Below are 20273 nucleotides of genomic sequence, written 5' to 3'. Positions count from 1 at the left end.
TATACTGGGTCACCAAAGTGTCCATCTCCGTGCTTTGCTCCGCCCCTCTGGAAACCCCCTTCTGAAAATCCTGCGTTTGTCCCTGCGCTGGGCTGAAAGATTAGCCACTTTCAGCCCGGATCACCCCCCCGCTGCCCCCCGCTCACTATGGAGCTTTATACCGCCGCTCCCCAGCTCCCCCCCTTCTCCACACGCGTTACTCATGGACCTGGTCCAGCTCCCTTCCCCTGCTCCTCACGGAGCATACATTACAGCCACCCGCTGCCCCCCCCTGCTACGTGTGGCGTGACAATACAGAGCAGGGTGAAAGAAAATATTAATTGCCGCCTGCCTACTGTCCACCCAAGTCTTCTGCTCACACAGAACGTATACCTTGTAGCATATAATTGTCTCTTTCAACTTGCACAGGACTGCAACCAAAGGGCCTGAATTAATTTGTCATCATAATATTTTTATTGCATAATTGGGCTAATGTGGATCGTTAGGCTATTTATGAATTGCAAATATATCATGTTTTATATAAATGTATGATTTAAAAATGTTGATGAATGAATTCTATGGTCAATTATAATAATAAAAAATTAGAATATCAGTTTTAATCTGAATTTGCTCTCTCTTAATTTACCACACTTTGGCCCTTATTCTGGTTGGTGCGGCCAGAGCCGCACACGGGGCTCCGGCCGCACAAACCAATCCCCGCCCACCCTACGGATCGCCACGGCCGTCCGTACACGGACGGCTGGCGATCCGCATAAAAATGGTGGAGGCGTACGCCTCCACCATGGTGGGAGCTGCCCCCTGCATTCGATGGTCGTCGACCATCGAAGGCAGGTCCGCACGCCCCGGCAGCTCCCGCAAGCTGAGACCACACGGACAATCGTCCGTGTGGTAGCTTGTATGGGGGCTGAAAGCTGACATCCGGCGACGTCAGCTTTCCGCCCCCATGAGTTGCGTCATGCCCTCATTACCATGCATACGCCCCGCGTTTGCATGGGAACGCCCATGAAACGCGGGGCGTACACATAGGGAAATGAGGGCATGAAGCCTCTCACGCCCCTATACGCCCCCTTTGCGGCGGACGAAATACGTCTGCGGCGAAGGGGGCTGCACATGCGCAGATTGACCTCTGCGCATGTGCAGAGTAAAAACATCGGCGGTACGGCCGCACGCGGGCCGTACCGCACGAAACAGAATAAGGGCCTTTATCACTGCTCCTCCCTTATCACTGCTTCATTAATCTACCCCTGTCTTCTTTGGGTGCCCCTGGAATTAATTTGCAGCCTTGCCATGGGTTGCAAATGGGGAAAATGTATCATGTGCAGAGAGTTAGATTTGGTTTAGTGCGTTCTAATTGAAATCTAATTTGCAGTTAAGCAGGGCTTACCGCTACCGCTAACCGCTCAGCAGAGGATGCAGTGCAATGAGGCGCCGGGTAGGAGAGGCGCTCTCCCTGCTCTGCATCCTCTGCTGCTGTCCTGTTGTTCCTGGCTGATGCTGCACCTGTCACACCTACCTGAGAGGCAGCAGCAGCCCCTGTGACAGCATGGGACATAACACTAAAGGGGCAGAGCTACAGTGCGTAAATAGGGGTGGAGCTACCCAAGGGTAAATGGGGGTGGAGCTACTTGAGTCCAGGGCTACTGCCTGAGGGAGAAGAAGAGGAGATCCGGCCAGCCAGACTACTTTGGCAGGCAGTTAGAAGGACAGTGATTGAGTGTATGTGTATATGCATTATGTGCCTAATTCAGACCTGTTCACTAGGCTGCATATGTTCGCAGCCTAGCGAACAGGTAAACACCGGCCGCCCAAACTCCCGCACCCAGCGCCTGAATCCCCTCGCTAGCATGCGAGGTGACCATTGAATGATTTTTCCTCCATTTGTGGATAAAAGTAAGACTATTTTTACTTTAATCTTGGACGGAGATGGCCGAAAAGGTGGGCGGGTGCTGACATCATGTGAAGTCAGCTGCCTGCCCAAAAAATTATAATGAACTGGAATAAGCAGGGGGTGTTTAGCAGATGAGGAGGCAGATGCTAGAGGTCCCCACGAGCCCTCCCCATGAGCAGTCCAGCCACGCCTGGACCACTCCCACAAAATTCTTGGTCTCTGCACCTCAAATGGTCCATCCATCCCCCCCCCCCCCCCTCCCCTCCTACCCTGCTGGCTCTGACACTGCAAATGCCAGATGGCGATTTATGCACTTGAACAAACAACTCTGAATCAGGCCCAATGTAATGTACAAAGCCACTTGACGAACTATTCTCTTTTGAGTATTGTGGCTTTTTTTTTTGGGGGGGGGGGGGGTGTGTGGAGTACTTTGGCAACCTGCACACACATATATCATCTGTTTCTACCTTCAAATGTACAGTACTTTCCCAATTGGCAGTGTTTAGTGTAAAGGAGACCAGACCATTCTCATCTGTCAGTAAGGTCTGGTTTATTGTACCATCCAGGCTCTGTAGATAGACTGTTATGCCTCCTCTAGGGCTATCACCGGAATCCACCACTTTAATCTGAAATAACACATTTGAGAAATGATGAGAATCACATGACATCACAGACAATGCATTCTATATACAGTATATATTCATTTACATGGGGGGAAATGTAAGAGGATAAGAGCTGGGGTAGCCAACTCCAGTCCTCGAGAGCTACCAACAGTTAACATTTTCCAGGTCTCCTCACAGAATCACAAGTAATGTAATTGTGGTAATGGTAGTGGTAAGTGCTAATATATTTCTTTAGTTATTTAACACCTGAATAAGTAATTTTAAGGGTGAGAGTAGGGGTATAGCATATACCAGTGATGTCGCGAGGGGTGGACTGGGAGGGAAAACCAGCCTGGGAAATCTAGAAGCAGCACTCATGGAGTCTGTTGAAGAGGTGGGATTCCTCCTCATAGAGCCCGAGTTGGGCACATTTACAGTCGTCCTTGTGTCTTTTCCTGCAGTTGTGTCTATGACTTTATATTAACTCCCCTACAATGCCCTTCCCTGGTGTAATGGGTGGACTGTGAATTTAAACAGGCCCTAGAAAAATCTCCAAAAAGAGTTTATCTTACACTCCCACATCACCAGCCTGCCACCTTCTACTCCTGAACCCTCCTACACTGACATGCCAAGCTTTATACCCCCTAATCCACATCAGCAGCCTGTCACGCTCTACCCTCTTCCTGACACAATTAACCCCCGGTGACAAGCCAGACCACCAGGAATCTTCCTTGTGCTGTGTCTTTGATTGCCAAACCAACCCTGACTGTAGCTTAGTCAAGGGAAGAGAGAGCATCTAATGTGCTAGGACAGGGGGATATTTTTTGGTAGCTGTGTAGGAACATTTCCTTTCCTGATGGCTACTAAATGAAACATCTTCCATAGCCTTATATACTGTATGCTCATCAACTGATTTACACATGTATATCATGCTTAATTTATTATACCCAGATCGATAAAGGGCTACATCCACATTGTTATATGGGTTTCACATTACTGGGGATCATTGATTGGGTGTAGGAATGATGTGATCCACTTGTCTATATCTCTATTGAATACTATAAGTAATGTGCAGCCAGCTATAGAAATCAAATCTTTTCCATATACTGTAGATCTCATATTCTGATATAGAATCCATCTAAGGTATACACATATAGTTCCTAAACAAGTCACTTATTGATGAATTTAATAGTAATAAGTTAATAAAAAGTAAATGCAGGGGGCTAAGAAACCCAAATTGCTAAATTTGAATTTAACATATAAAACCAAAACTTAAATCTGAGAGGGGACACTGGAGGATTAGAACCTGCGGAGTGATGCGGTTGGCTAGATGATAAGAGACAAGCACTCTACCAGCTAAGCCATAGCTCTGTGTGTAGAGCTTGTTAAATTTGGCATACTTATCCCTTAGTATTATTGTGTTTTTTTCAAGAGATGCCGTTCCTTTCAATTGTATATCATTTATTTATATATCTGTATTTAAATTTGTACCATATTTGAACAACCACCATTATTTTTGGTGTTATCAATTGATACTGTTTTAGTAATGTTGTCCACTTCTAATTTCTATTATGTGTTTATATACACTCCATCTAATCTACTTTAGTTCATTAAGGGTTAACTCACATCTGCACTTACTAATTAATTTGTGAACCTGTTACTTTGATTGGCAGATTCGACTGTTAATTATATGGCACTTCTGGTTCCAAATCCACTTCCTTCTGATGAAACCACTATACCTATAGAGCGGAGAAACGCATCAAGAGTTTTTTGGGGGGTCCATACCCCTTGCTATATTGCCAACCCGGATTGTCTGCCACCTTCAAATTTGCGGAACACAGCCTTCACCAGCTGTATACTACTTGTACAGCGATCCACCTGCCTATTCCTGCAGCTTCACACGGAGTATCTGTATCCAAGCACTGGCTGCCGAATCAACATCAGCGGTCTGCCAGCGCAAGCTGACTGCCGAGCGGGTGTAGCTGGAGCTGTGCCAGATGCTCTCTATATCTGTTGCCGCAGGATTTCTCTGCATACCCACGTCATCAAGAAAGGTATTGCTGCTGTTTGTTCATAGCCATTGAGGCTCTCCATACCAACCGGTTGAGTTTGACTAAGCACTGGGTAGTCACTATATCCATATCTCCTTCAGCCTTGAGACCTAATGGAACTGTCTCACAATAATAACATCAATCTTCCATAAGTTCAAATAATACGGAAAATAATATTATTGATCAATTTTGAGACTTTTTAATTTATCTATATTCTATTTTGAAGGCGGAGACCACGGTTACCACTCCATCAAATTAAATACTACTAATCACTAGCATATTTCCCTTTGAGGAGTTGATGTATTTATGAATTCATTTTTATTAAATTGTTTTTATATTTGATTTGTTTTATGTATATTTTTAAGAAATAAATCTCATAAAATTAAAAAAAAAAAATTAAATTGGCATTTCTCCAGTCGTGTGGCGCTTGTAAGCATGTAATCCCAAGTAAAGTTCACTTTAATTTGAGTGTAAAGGACATTAAACAAATAGAAAAATTACAAGGAGACATTATTGTATGGTGATAGAGCTGCAGAGAACTCACCTGTCCTTTGTATGGGATCCCTTTCTTGTAGGTACTATCAGCATCAACAAACGACACCTTGCTGATGACAGTTGAAATAAATGTTTGACCGGTTGTTGATAACTCAATTCCTACAATAGGAGTAATGATATGGTAGAGTCAGTTCATAATATGTATTAGGGTAGAACAATGATCATTATACTGAGTTCTAGGCATGATATAATAAATTAGAACACACACACATTCAAGTTAGGGTTGATTTTGTTTGGAGCCAATTAAAACTACCAGTATATTTTGGATTGTGTGAGGGAACAGGAGTACCCGGAGGAAACCCACGCAAGCATGAGGAGAATAAACAAACCCCACAGTTAGGGCCATGGTGGAAACCGAACCCATGACCTCAGTGAGGCAGTAACGTACATAAAGTATGATGCTAGGCCTCCTTATGTATGCAATAATATCCTACTATGTACTGTATATTACAGAGGAGTTCTATGACTAGAGCAGGGGTCCTCAAACTTTTTTGCTCTGGGACCCCATCAAACAATAAAAATAATGACAGGACCCCAACAAGTCACTGCAGAAGGTCAGCACATCACATGTGTAGTCAGCAGACAGCACATACATGGCAGCATTGCATACTTCCCAACTTTGTAAGTCTCAGAATAGGGACATTCGCGCGACAAAGGGGCGTGGCCTATGCAAATGAGGGTGCTGCTTATGCAAATGAGGCCTCGCCCACATTTACGGATGCGAATAGACGCTCATGTAGTAGTGATTATCTCCCGTGGCAACCTCCCACGCCCGCGGGACACTGCTGGCGGCGGGTGGGACAGCGGGACAGGCCCTGATTATCGGGACTGTTGGGAGGTATGGCATTGTGGAGGCACAGAGTGATGGCAGGAGTCTATTATACCATAAAACATCATATCACATGTGTAGTCAGCAGACAGCACATACATGACAGCATTGTGGAGGCACAGAGTGATGGGAGGAGTCTAATATACCATAACCCAGTGCTTCCCAAACTGTGTGCCGTGGCACCCTGGGGTGCCTTGGGGGACTTGCAGGGGTGCCCTGGGTTGATGGTCCAGGACCAATTCAAGTTCTTTATATCCAATATAATAGTAAAATTATGGACAAACAGAAGTACATTTTGTCCATTACAACATAACTGATCCTAAGGATGAGATATAAATACAATTTATTTAATTTAATATTTGTTTCTGAATTTCTCAATGAGAAACCTATAGCCTAGGGGTGCCGCGAAAAAAATTCTGATGCTTCAGGGTGCCGTGAGTCAAAAAAGTTTGGGAACCCCTGCCATAACCCATCACATCACACGTGTAGTCAGCAGTCAGCACATACATGGCAGCATTGTGGAGGCACAGAGTGATGGGAGGAGTCTAATATACCATAACCCATCACATCACACGTGTAGTCAGCAGACAGCACATACATGGCAGCATTGTGGAGGCACAGAGTGATGGGAGGAGTATAAACTAACAGACAATTCAACAGATTTTTCAGACTCCTTGAATCACTGACTGAGATTAGAAAAGTCATCAGCCTGATGGTCAGCAACATGGAGTCGCGACCCCATGCTAAGGAGGCAGGGACCCACAGTTTGAGAACCGTTGGACTAGAGGGTAAAGATGGGAGTTCTTTTAAAGATGGGATGTTGCCCATAGCAACCAATCACATTCTACTTCTAATTTAGCACCTTCTTGAACCGCATTTTCAACCACTGAGCCTTGGCACACAAGTGCACCTTGAATTGTTCTCAAGTGTGCCCCCAAGTGTGATGTGTTTCCCCAGTTTACCGCCACCACCAGTCCAACTGTTATTCAATGGTCCCTTCTTGCTCCAGTCCTGACTCTGTATGTGGGGGGAATTTGAGGCCACTCCTTACTGATGTCAGTGGGTCCAGATTTGGCTGCTGGCCCCTCCTCCTCTTGTCATCCGCTGATCACTATTATTTGGTGGCGGCTCCTCCTCTCACATTAATGGTGTGAGCGTCAGTCCCTTTGCCCTGATCGGAGTGCTTGTTGCTATTTCTGATGCTGTTTGAGCTCGTGCATACGCGCTATGATCATGCTCAGTCAAACAATAATCGCTCAATCTGTGAATTGGGGCATTAGCTCTGAAGCAAGCCCTCTGCCATTTTTGAGTGAGAAACCGTAGTGGCTGCTATCTAAAGCATACAGTCAGTGGTGTCGAGAGAGAGAGGACGGGCACTTTTTACCTGGGCCCGGGTTTGCTGGAGGGGCCCAGGTTCAGCTCCACATTCCTACATTGCAGGGAGCCGGGCAGTGGGGAGAGAGTTGACAGCAGGGCCGGACTGGCCATCTGGCACTTCTGGCAAATGCCAGAAGGGCCGATGGCTTTGTGGGCCGATTTTTTGCAGCCCAAATGCTGTTGGACAAGCCCATCAGCACCCAGCCACCCAGACATTGCCCCATCACAGCACGCACTGTCATCTGCGACAGTGCGCATACACGAGTGCACTGAGCTCCACTGCCTCGGCAGCCCCCGGTCACGTAATAGCCAGGCGAGGCCGGGAAGCTGCCGGGTGTGTGTAGAAGCTCCTGGGACCGCCTGACAGCAGCGATAACCCAGAGTGTACGGAGCTCAACTGCCTCGGCGCCCCCGGTGACATAATCACCCGGCGCGGCCGTGAAGCAGCCTGGGTCTGTGCAGGAGCTCCGGGGAGTGCTAGCCGCCAGCTGCAAACTCCCCATAGAGGACAGCACAGCATCCACCAGCTGCGAGGGACTGACCGATCAGCGGGGGATGCTAGGAACAGACTTGCTAAAAGGTAAACCAGGGGCTTGTGCACTGCAGGGAGTATGGGCATAACTGTATGCAGCATATTGAGTATTGGGCATCATGGTGTGCAGCATTTTGTGTAATGGGCATTACGGTGTGCGCTTAATGTGTAGTGGGCTTTACGGTGTGCGGCATAATGTGTAATGGCCATTACGGTGAGCGTCATTATGTGGAAAGGGCATTACGGTGTGTGGCATAATGTGTAATGGGCAGTGTAATGCCTCCTTTTTGTGATGCCATGCCTTCTTTCCATGAGGACACACAAACTTTTTTCCACACGGCTTCACCGCGCAAGGGTCCCACCTGCTGCGGGTGGGCCTGTGTGCTCAAAATGCCAGGGCCACTTTCTGGTCCCAGTCTGGCCCTGGATGACAGGCTGCTGCCACAGCACAACTTCTCTCCCCAGCTCAGCATACGATGCTCATTGGCGTGTGCTGAGCTGGTGAGAGAGACAGCTGCAGCGGCAGCCTATCATCTCTCTATCTCTCGCTATATATATTTTTTTTCACGAGGTCGTGGCCACACCCCCTCCCGGAGGCACTGCCACTACCACCACTATTTTTACTGGGGCCTGGCCGAACTGTGGGCGCCCCTGCATACACTATACTACATTCATGGGCAAGTGTCACAGGACAGGTTTATTTCATTTCTAATAATGAACTTACCTGTTCCCTCTTCAAAAATGGAGGCTGTTCCCCTTATCGTTGTTGCAAGCTTGGAGTCATTTAATTTTAAAGTCTCAGATTTAACATCTAAGATGTGACATCCCGACCCATCCAGCTGAGAGGGAGAGATGAACAATTTCAGGATTAATTTATTAAACAACAAATGTCCAACTTTCAATATGCTGTAAGTTTTGTGTTTTTATTCCACTGCAAAATTCTGTACCATAAATATCTGTGACAACGGGCCTCATTCAGTATGGGTTGTAGTTTTGCAAGTATACAGTGCTAGCATGCATGACGGCTGCCCAGAACAGGGAAAGGCTGCTGCACCTGCCGGGTCCCTCTCTGCAATGCGATTGCAACATTTTGCAATCACATAAATGGGTAGCCCCCTGGCTGCACAGCTTCCTGCATAGCCAGTCTATGGGCTGTCATGTTTCAATGTCACACGAAGCCGCAGCAGCCCTCCCCACAAACGGTCCAGACACGCCTGCATTGTGCCGGGCGTTCTCATGCTAATGGGCCTATTACGCGGGTGCGGGGGGAAGGCAGCTGACATCACCAGATGTCAGCTGCTCGCCCACTTCCCTCTGAGCAACCTTAGATCTGCGTGCACGTTCCATGGTCGGTGACCATCGAATGATGTGGGTGTTACCCCGGAGGCTGCGAATGGAAGTTTATGTAAAACACCCATTCGCAGCCAGTGCGTGCGAACACATGCTGCAAACGGATGACGGCCAAGCCACCATTCACCAGGCGGGGTTTGGGGGAATCTGTAGGCTGCATGAATATATGCTGCGATTTCGCAGCATTGTGACTGCATGAATATATGCTACGATTTCGCAGCATTGTGACTGCATGAATATATGCTACGATTTCGCAGCATTGTGACTGCATGAATCATGCAGTCGACTACCCCCCTTAGTCGACTGCATGAATATATGCTACTAAAAAAGTAAACTTGTTATCTACTCAGACAGGCTAAATAACAAATAAATTAATTTTATTATAATGATGAATCATACAGTATATATTTTTTTATATTTAAGTTCTTTTGGGGAATATGTAAATGTGACGTTACAATAGTCATGGTTTGAGTAGACGATTGGCTGGAGGTTGTCCCTCTGACTCTAAGCCACTACCACCAGCTTAATACGGCTTTACGATAAATGACAAGTGGCTCAATATATTTGGATGTAACAGAAATCACTAAAGAAAGCAAATAAACTCCACAATGTTATGGCCAATATATAACAAACCTATATAACCAGCACAGTTATGTAGGTATGTAGGCAAATCATTCTCTAAGCAAAATGTCTCCCAAAACGCCATTTCCCTGTCTTATTGGAAACACAGGGCTGATGACTTTGAAAAGACTTGACGCAGCTGATTGGCTGAATTCAGCCAATCAGCGTCCGGCAAGTCTTTTCAAAGTTATCAGCGCTTCCCGCCGCCAGGCAAATAGCGCTAGTAGGAGATGGACGGAGTGAAAGCTGCCGCAACAGCGGCTACACCAGCTACACCAGTCCCCGAAACCCCGATGCCTGTCCCCGGACCCACGCTGGCTGCACACAGGTATGTATGTTGTCAGCGTGGAGGGGGGGTCTCCGGCGCCAGGGGCAAGGCGGTCATTTGCCCCCCCCCCCCTGACAGGGGAAGGGGGGGGGGGCACCAAATGACTGCCTTGCCCCGGGCGCCGGAAACCCAAGTTTTGGCCCTGACATAGGAAACACTGTATTTGATCTCACTTAAACTTTCATTAATCTTAATCAGCATTTTTGTAAATTAACTTTCTTATGATCTCACCTTTCCACTGAAATGAACACAAATTTCTTCTTGTTTTGTAAGGTCAACATTCCACCGAAAATAACCAGGTTTTCGACACACGGTAGCACTGTAATTCCCTTGGACTGGCTTCCCATATGTGTACCTAAGAGAGATGTGATGAGTAAACAGTACAGTATATCACTCGTAAACTATCTGTTGGTGGAATCAGGGGCATATGCAAGTAGCCTCAGGGTATACCCTGCAGCTAATTACCACAAAGGCTCTATCTAAGTAGCTTGAGGATGTAGTCAGCGCAGCGGCTAATTGAATACGCTCCTTACAGACGGAGATACAGTACATTGACTGAAAACTGGAAAATACAAAATAAAATCCTGGCATCACATGAATAATAACCCTATTCTACTAATAGCATGCTTATTAAGGTCCATACACACTGGGCGACTATGGACAGCGATGATGCGTGGGGAAAGCAGCTCAGTGCATACACACTGAACGGCTTTCCGCCTGCCCGGCGCCGACGGAGGGGGGGGGGGGGGGAAGTCGTTGAATAGCGCAGCGCTATGCAAAGCCGTCCTGAAAGCCGCTCATCTGCCGGTATAACCAGCAGATGAACGGCTTTCATGGCGATGTTGCTGGAGTGCACAGCAGCGCTTCCGGAACACTACACACTAGGCGGCTTTGAGCTGAAAACCGCTCAAACCTGCTGTATGGGGGTGTGTATGGGCCTTTACAAAAACTATGGATTATATAGAAGAAGGTTATACTGTAGGAGCATCACATGATTGATTTATATTAACAATTATAGACAAAGATCCAACTAACGATTTCCTACATGATTAGGAGCAAGTGTTATTATAATGCAGGGATTTCTACATCTATGGAAATGGTCATGCATTATCTGTACACTATCTACTTTTCTAAAAGTACTAGGGGCCTGATTCTGGTTCACTTGCACAATTCAAATTCTCTCTCTAATGGACAAAACCATGTGCACTGCAGGTGGGGCAGATGTAACATGTGCAGAGAGCGTTAGATGTGGGTGGAGTTTGTACTTCAAACGGATATCTATATTGCAGTGTAAAAAAAAAGCAGCCAGTATTTACCCTGCACAGAAACAAAATAACACCCCAATCTAATTCTCTGCACAAGTTACATCTGCCCCACCTGCAGTGCAGCATGGTTTTGTACATTAGAGAGAGAGAATTTGCTTTTGCAAGTGAACCAGAACCAGGCCCTAGATGTAGTATACAAATTCAGGTATACGGACACTAGGTCGACCACGAGAAGGCTGACATGCAGTAGGTCGACCGCTAAAGGTTGACAGGCTTTAGGTCGACACATTTAAAAATGACACATAAAAAATGTGCCAACAATCACCACACAACTGGTCAAATACTGAGTGTATGTAAAAATATAACATGAAGAAAAATCAAAAGAAAAAAAAACTTTATTGGCACTACACATATTAAACTTATGATGTTGTGCGAGAAGTTGTGTGATGGATGCTGGTAGCTTGTAGTAGACCGGTAACATACTCTAAGATTTTTTTTATTGAAAACTATTCAGAGTTCACCATTTATTAAAGAAAAATGAAAATATGACATCATTGTCTTACATTCCATCTGTACAGTTGTTACATAAATTGACTTAAATGTCCCACTCACCTTCCACATAACTGAACTGAGACGTGGTCACTGTTGAACATAACATACTTAGGGAACTGAAGGGTGGCCTCAAATTTTGGAAGCACTGTAGAGATAAATTGGAAAGAAGTCAGAGGTGACTCAGGAACCCATTCTACATATTGCAGCATAGGAAGGTTCCTTACCATATTCCTCCACACTGAATGTATGGACTATGTTATCCACCCGAATAGAATAATCCCCCAGCTGGGGCTCGGAGGAGAGAGGAAGGGAGAGATCTGCAATCCCCTGACGGAGACTCACATTCAGCCACTGACCAATCCGGTTCTTGCTTGGATCCTATAAGAGTGCCATAACACATTCATCTCATCTTAGATACAGTATACATTTCCTCATAATGGGGCAGATGTATTAAGCCTTAACAAGAGATAAATGCAAGGGTGATAAAGAGAGATAAACGTCCAGCCAATCACCTGCTAACTGACATGTTATAGGCTGTGTTTGAAAAAAGTCAGTAAGGAGCTGATTGGCTGGATGTTTATCTCTCTTTATCACCACTGCATTTATCTCTTGTTAAGGCTTAATACATCTGCCTCATTGGGGCAGATGTATTCAGCCTGGAGAAGAGATAAACTGGAAATAAAGTGAAAGGAGATTAAGCCAATCAACTCCCAACTGTCATTTTCAATCCCAGTTCATTGGCTGGTACTTTATCTCCACTTTACAGATGGAGTAGGGCTCATCCTGGCAGGGGATGGCGCTGGCGATGCATGCCGCCATCCCCCGCTAGCGCCATATCGATGGCGAGAAGGGGCGCGCGCGCACGAGGGGCGCGCGCACACGAGAGGCGCGCGCGTTCCCTTCCGACGGCACTTCCATCCGTTCCCCCGGGTTCCCTGCCGGCTTGCCCTAACCCCCGCTTAACCCTGTCCATCTCCCTGAGGCGGAGACAGACAGGGTTTCCGTCACGCTGGCGACGGAGACTGAGACGCGCGTGCGCGTGAGACGCACGCGCGTCTCAGTATGTTGGATGGCGAGGCTGCTGGCGGATCGCCAGCGGGGACGTTCTGGTGATCCGCCAGCAAGGATGGAGCCTACTCCATCTGTATCTCCAGTTTATCTCTTCTCCAATCTTAATACATCTGCCCCAATACTGTATACTCCATTCCTTATTCTGTGAGGGAGGCCATGTTTGTTAGCATCTGACATCATTTTGTAAGTGTCCAAATGGATAATACAATGTACTGACCACGAAGTACTGTACTACATTCATTTCTAGAGATGGACTAAACGGGTCACTAGCGAGAGCTGGGATCCAGCAGATCAATCAGTGAAAAGATCTGTATCTTTTAGACGGATCGACGATTCACTTTGAAAGAAGGGGTAATTTGTTAACCCCTTCCCGACATTTGACGTACATTTACGTCATGGTCGGGATGTACTTCCCGACACATGGCATAAATGTACGTCATGCCTTTGAATTGTCACCGCGTCTACAGACGCGGTGACAGAGGGACGATGTCTGCTGTCCCTGACAGCAGACATCCTCCCTCATTGCCCAGGGGGGGCAGCGATGCCCCCCGTCATGGGCGATCGCTGCGATTGGCTGTTCAAACGTGAACAACCAAAAGCAGCGTTAAACTGTGTGATGTGTAAAATTTAGACTCTGCTGCCCCCTAGTGTCCAAAAAAATTAAAGGAGGTTGAAATAATGATGTTATAATAAAGTTTAGATATGGTTTATGTTAGTTATTAACTATTTTGAGTGGTATGATTATTTGTCTCACAAGCAGAAAATTTTACATTTTGCAAATAGCAAAATGTTCCATTTTTTTACGACATTTTGGTATTTTTCACAAAAAAAAAAAAAACTGTATCGACCAAAATTTACCACTAATTTAAAGTACAATGTGTCACGGGAAAACAATCTCAAAATCACTGGGATAAGTAAAAGCAAAAAAAAGTTATCCCCACTCAAGTGATACCTGTCAGATTTGAAAAAAAGGCCTCTGTCAGGAAGGCAAAAACAGGCTGTGTCGGGAAGGGGTTAATAACGAAGCATACTTTGTCTTACAATCATAAAGTGGTCCAAATAATGCCCTCTATAATGGTTAAACAACCCTCTGTGGCAGCTGACCAAAGCCATATAGAGGTTGGCCACAGCAACAGCCACTGGGACACTGAGGTCCTTTCCTCATATATACAGCATATTACATTGCAGTTTTCATGAAATCTGTGCTTTCTATTATTAAATTGTGTAATTACAAGTTTTTACCTGCAGCTCAACAACTGGAAACTGAAAAAGAAAAAAACAGACATTTAAAAATAAACCCATATAATTAAATGACAGCACATGTGCTTTGTGAGACTGGCAATGTTAGCCTGTAGTATTTATACTTTTACTCCATGTTCATTGTCAGTATTTGGGACCATCTCACTGTCCCTCCCACAGGCAGCTGTGTCCCGTGGCGGGGGAGGGAGGGCAGTTGGGAGTCATGGTAAGCAGAGCAGTGATGAATAAATGCTGTGTTTATCATGGGGGACAGGGGGGATGGGGGCATGCCAGCAGCTCACATTAGGCCAGAGGCACTAAGCTTCAAAAGTGATAAAATGGAGAGTGATAAACAACCAACCAATCAGTTCCTACCTGTCATTTTCCAAACAGTCTGTGACATGGCAGGTAGAAACTTATTGGCTGGCTGTTTATCACTCTCCATTTTATCACTTTTGAAGCTTAGTGCATCTGGCCCTGAGAGCTGACCATGCCCCCACAGTGACAAAAAATAGGAGGCGTGTCTCGCTTGAGCATCATTCCTGTGAAGCCACACCCCTTTTAATAATACCACACCCCTTTTAAGCACCATTGCGGCAGAGTCCCGACTAACACTTCAAAGACGTTTGGAGATATGGTGCTATTTCATTCTTCTTTTACTCAAATGCTAAAATATTATTATTTGTGATGTCTCAAATGTTATCAACACAATCATATATAGGAGATATATACTGATTACAAATTCCTTGTCATGGCTGAAAAATGACAGTCCAAAATATGACTGAAACCTATACTTTACAATATCTCATGTTACACACATACTATAAAATACAGGTTGAGTATCCCTTATCCAAAATGCTTGGGACCAGAAGACTTTTGGATAACGGATTGTTCTGTATTTCAGATTATTTTTATATTACAATGATGTAGCTTGAGGTATCTTGCATTTATGTTGTATAAACACATCAAACACGAAATATATTTTATTTGTGCATAAAACATGGTTTGAAAACATGAAACAAAGTTTGTGTACTATCTCAGGTACTGAATATGAATGCCAAGCAATCATTTTCTTGCACATATTTTGTGCCAGTTACAAATCATGTCCTCAGTAGTGCCAGTTACATATCATGTCCCCAGTAGTGCTGTTACAGATGTCACCAGTAGTGCTTTTAACAAGAAAAAACAAATTTCTTCACTTTCTGGAATGTATGGTTTTCGGAATAATTTGGATAACGGATATTTGGATAAGGGATACTCAACCTGTATAATGTAACCCATACTATTTTCTATAAATAAGAGTAAATCTACAGGCAGTGATGTCACTAGATAGGGGCAGGGGAAAGGGAGGGTGGGCCGCACCTGGGTGTAAACTGTTAGCTCTTCTGCAATGACAGGAGCCTGCTGCAGGTGGCGCGACGCTTTGATCCGATGCTGTGTACTACAATGCAACACAGATCACTAGTGCAGCAGGAGGCATCTGCATGTAATACACCCCTCTGCGGCTTTGGGTGTGGTATAGGCCTGACAGGAGGGATCCCGACAGTCAGTATTCTGACGTTGGAATCCCGAATGCTGGTGCTCTGACAGGTGGGCGAGCGCAAAGAAGCCCCTTGCGGGCTCACTACACTCGCCACGCTGCGAGTGCGGTGGCTCGATTCGCTCACCACAGGTTCACTTCTATTCTCCTTCTATGGGGGTCTTTGACACCCACAAGGGAGAATATCTCCTGTGAGCTGGGATCCCTCCCTGCCTTTGTGAACGCCTAGGCAACAGTGGCTGACCAATAGCTCTGCAGACCCCGCGATGGCGGGGAGATGCTGAGAAAGTGTGGGCACCGGGGGGTCTGCAGGGCTATTGTTATGCCACTGCTGCCTTCCGGGATCTGCCGTGTCTGTGGCCAGGAACCACAGATTTACTTGTCTGCAGTCCCGGCTCTCCTCCTGGCTCCTGCTGCTTATGAAAACTGACTGTCACAAAATGGCTGCCCCATACAACAGCCATTTTGTGAGGGTCAGTTTTCATTAACAGTTGTTCGAGGAATACCGGGACCGAAATTTTCAGCAATGGGGACGCAAATTTAATACTTACGCTACTGCTCGGTGAGTAGGTAGATATATATTTATTGTTGAATAACTGAGTTCAATAACTCTTTACCGCCCTCTTGTGACCAAATTATATAAATTTAGTTGTAGCAATTACTAAAGTTATAGGTATTAAATTGCTGCCTATTGCAAGGTTGTATATTTAAAATAAATCATAACCGGGATCTCTCTCAGCTTGTTCAATACATTTAATTCATTCTTATGTGGTGAATAAATCGTCTGCCATCTAAAGCATTTAACTCTCCCTAATATTTGGGTACAGATATATAATTATCAGCAGTACACAATACTAAGTTAGCAGTAATTCACTTTTAGCTATCAGACATTCAAAAGGACATTATGCCAACACGTGTTTCACTATTCAAAACAGCTTTGTATTTCTGCACGTGTAAGGGGCTATAATAAGTGATGATAATCTTATATAATAAGTTGAAGAGTGTGTGTGTGTGTGCGTGTGCATGTCTGTTGCATTGCGGGCACATTTTTGGGAAACTTCACTTAGAAATGTAAAAAAACACAGAGGTTCAATTTGCCTTAATTAATGATCTGGAAAACAAATTTACAATCTGGGAAACCGATGACAAAAGAACACACATTCTAGCATTATGGTGAAGGCTTTCAACAATTGGGAATAATTGGGGAAATACATAGACCACACATCACACACACACACGTACACATTGTACACACACACACAGTACACCATATACGCACACACAGCACACTACACACACATATACTGTATACGTAGCACACCACACACACTTACACATTGGACAGATACACGCAACACACACACACACATACATAACACACCCATATACACTACAACACACCCCAAAACAGTACAACACACACAAACACACAGAACACACACACCCACACCCCAAAAAACCTGGATCCGACATCGCATTTGGAACACGGATCCAAGCCAAGTCGGATTCGGGATTAGCACCGTTTACACAGTGGGGCCTACCTGCAGTGTAGACGGAGGTGGCGATTGAAGATGACATCATCTTCAGGCGCTGGGACCGCGATCACCCCTGCCAGGACCGCCGATCATTGCCCTGGGGGCAAGCCCAGCACCAAAGTAAGCTGCTGGGCTGCCCCCAGCCCCCGTGCACCCCCTTCTGCGAGGTGAATGGATGCTGCACACAGACATCCATTCACCCCCTCTCTGACTCCGCTGCTGTCTGCAAAGTACAGCAGACTGCAGCGGAGGCTGTGTTTGACCTCCGTCCAACCTCCATACTGACCACAGGATGCTGCGGTCTGGAGGTTGGGCTTCCCCTATTGATGTAAACAGGAGCAGGGTCAGATGAATGTGACAGGTAGCAGGTGGGATGAATATGACATGTAGTGTGACATAGAGGTGCATGTCCCTGCGTCACCCCACCATCTCTGTTCCTGCGTCACCCCGCCATCTCTCTCCCTGCATCACCCCACCATCTCTCTCCCTGCATCACCCCGCCATCTCTGTCCCTGCATCACCCAGCCATCTCTGTCCCTGCATCACCCAGCCATCTCTGTCCCTGCATCACCCAGCCATCTCTGTCCCTGCATCACCCAGCCATCTCTGTCCCTGCATCACCCAGCCATCTCTGTCCCTGCATCACCCAGCCATCTCTGTCCCTGCATCACCCCACCATCTCTATCCCTGCATCACCCCACCATCTCTGTCCATGCGTCACCCCGCAATGTGGCATAATGTGAATTTTTGCTCAATCCAGGTGGCATAAAGTGAATTTTGGCACTTTCTGTGTGGCATAATTTGAATTGTGGCTCAATCTGGGAGGCATGATGTGAATTTGGGCTTATTCCAGGTGGCATGATGTGAATTTTGCCTCAATCCATGTTGCATAACGTGAATTTTGCCTCAATTTATGTAGCATAATGGGAATTTTGGCTCTTTCCGGGTGGTATAATGTGAATTTTTTTGCTCATTCTGTGTCGCATAAGGGAAATTTGGGATCTTTCCGCATGGCATAATAATTAAGGGGCAAGTGTAAGGGGGTCTACTACTGTTTTGCATAATGTGTACAAGGGGCATACAGCATGGTACACTACACTCGAGGACATGCCTCCTTTTAAGTGGCAGCACCCTCTTTTTCTGGAGTGTGCACATAACTTCAGCCTTTAATTTCCCATACCTTACCATACCCCCACTTCAAAATTTCCACTTCGACCATGGCACACACATATTTATACGTAGCGCACCTCACACACATTGGACAGATACAACACAACACACCACAGTACACACACCCACAAACACTACAACACACATAAAAACAGTACAATGCACACAAACACACAAAAATAAATGCATCATACAGTAGGTGCTAAATCTCAGGAGTGGATGTGGAATTCATCAACACACACAAGCTATCAAGTCAGGAGTGGTGCGTTTCAAACAACACCACACCTGATTTCATTGCTGGCATTGAGTATCAATGCAAACACATTCTAACATTATGGTGGAGGTTTTAATAAATTACAATCTTGAGCCATAAGACGACATTTTACAGCAATTTTGGAAATAAAAAAAACAAAACCAAGGTTGTCCCGGGCAACGCCGGGCGGGTCAGCTAGTGTAAAATATTTTAATAAGTTGATAGATGTTTAAGAACAAAAAAGGAATATTATATGGGAACATTATCCTATATAATAAAAAACTGCTCCTCGTCTCTATGGGTGAAATTCAAGTTTTGTCCACACTAGATGGCGCAATTCATTTTTGCTTTGTTCTGGTGCTGACATTACTGTTACGTTGTTTTGTCATTATGACAGGCTGGTAACTATTTTTTTTAATACATTAGGGCGAAACATTCCACATGTCTGCTAACATTTTATATATATATATATGAAGAATATTTATATACAGATGATTAGATTTAGCATTGTGTTGATAAGATTAATTTTAAAATCACCACCTCTGGTCACAATAACATCTCGCAGGATTAAATTTACCACTTGCTTCTAAAAATGAAAAGAGGTAACCAATGTGTGGGTGTCCCCATAAAAACGGTGGGTGTTCCTCTGGGAACGTAGGCGTGGCGTTGCCTGCTTGATGTCAGCGTCCTGTATTCGGTGATCAGCGCAGAAATAGATTAGACTGACTTTTAGTACCGAAGGGGAGAAAAATCATTCCTTGGTCAGCGACCATCAATGATTTCTCTCCCCTTTGGCTGCATGCAAGGGGATGTGTTGGAGTACACGGGGGTGGGGCATTCGGCAGGGTAGCGCTTACCTGTTTGCTAGGCTACAAATTTATGCAGCCTAGCGGATAGGTCCGAATCAGGCCCACAATTTGCGTTAAGTGTACCTTCTTTTCTAAGTTTAACCCTTTGAGTGCCAACTTCATGTACAAAGTAAGCTCTAAAATGCCAGTTGCTCACATTTGTTATATAAATTCAAATAAAAAAATGTTGTGTAAAAAGAGATTATATTCCCTACATAAGGTTAACATTACAGGTCATTATGACGAATAGAAATGTTTATTTGGCAATTTTCACACCTACTTTGACTAATTCACTTGGCACTCAAAGGGTTCATCTGCATCCTTTTATTCCTGCTGTTTGACCATGTATATTCATGTATACAATATGTTACTGTATATTGATTCCTAAACTTTGCATCTTCTTTATCTTTTCAGTACATGTGTGTATATTTTTACATATGTGGATTTTCAATACAATGACATAAATCCTTTTTTTTTCTGAAATTCTGTGTCCACGCTTACTGTACCTGTCTATGCGCTGGCTGCAGATCCTTATTGAGAGAAAGAATTCTGAATTTCACTGCAAAAGTATAAACACAGGGTAAATGTATCATTCTGAAACTATTGTAATAGGATCCCAAAGGTTAGAAAGTAAGTGCCAATATTTATGCAATCAAGCAGTGCATGT

General features: G+C 45.1%; 1 protein-coding gene across 2 annotated transcripts in view; it reads right to left on the bottom strand.

Annotated features, from left to right (window-relative positions):
• Positions 1 to 20273, bottom strand: part of LOC146009244 (alpha-2-macroglobulin-like protein 1) — a 120376-nt gene that overhangs the window by 89019 nt on the left and 11084 nt on the right. For both annotated transcript variants that reach the window (XM_083149408.1, XM_083149410.1), the window contains exons 4-11: positions 20113 to 20165; positions 14264 to 14284; positions 12175 to 12328; positions 12011 to 12095; positions 10365 to 10488; positions 8559 to 8673; positions 5086 to 5195; positions 2356 to 2514 (exon numbers count right to left, since the gene is read on the bottom strand). In XM_083149408.1, the coding sequence (XP_083005534.1) occupies positions 2356 to 2514; positions 5086 to 5195; positions 8559 to 8673; positions 10365 to 10488; positions 12011 to 12095; positions 12175 to 12328; positions 14264 to 14284; positions 20113 to 20165 (821 nt within the window). The remainder of the gene's footprint in view (positions 1 to 2355; positions 2515 to 5085; positions 5196 to 8558; positions 8674 to 10364; positions 10489 to 12010; positions 12096 to 12174; positions 12329 to 14263; positions 14285 to 20112; positions 20166 to 20273) is intronic.

The sequence above is a fragment of the Crinia signifera genome, chromosome 6, assembly GCF_055691185.1.
Source record: "Crinia signifera chromosome 6, ASM5569118v1, whole genome shotgun sequence".
Lineage (NCBI taxonomy): Eukaryota > Metazoa > Chordata > Amphibia > Anura > Myobatrachidae > Crinia > Crinia signifera.
Note: the sequence above shows the minus strand (reverse complement) of the source record. Positions and strands in the feature narration are given on the sequence as shown.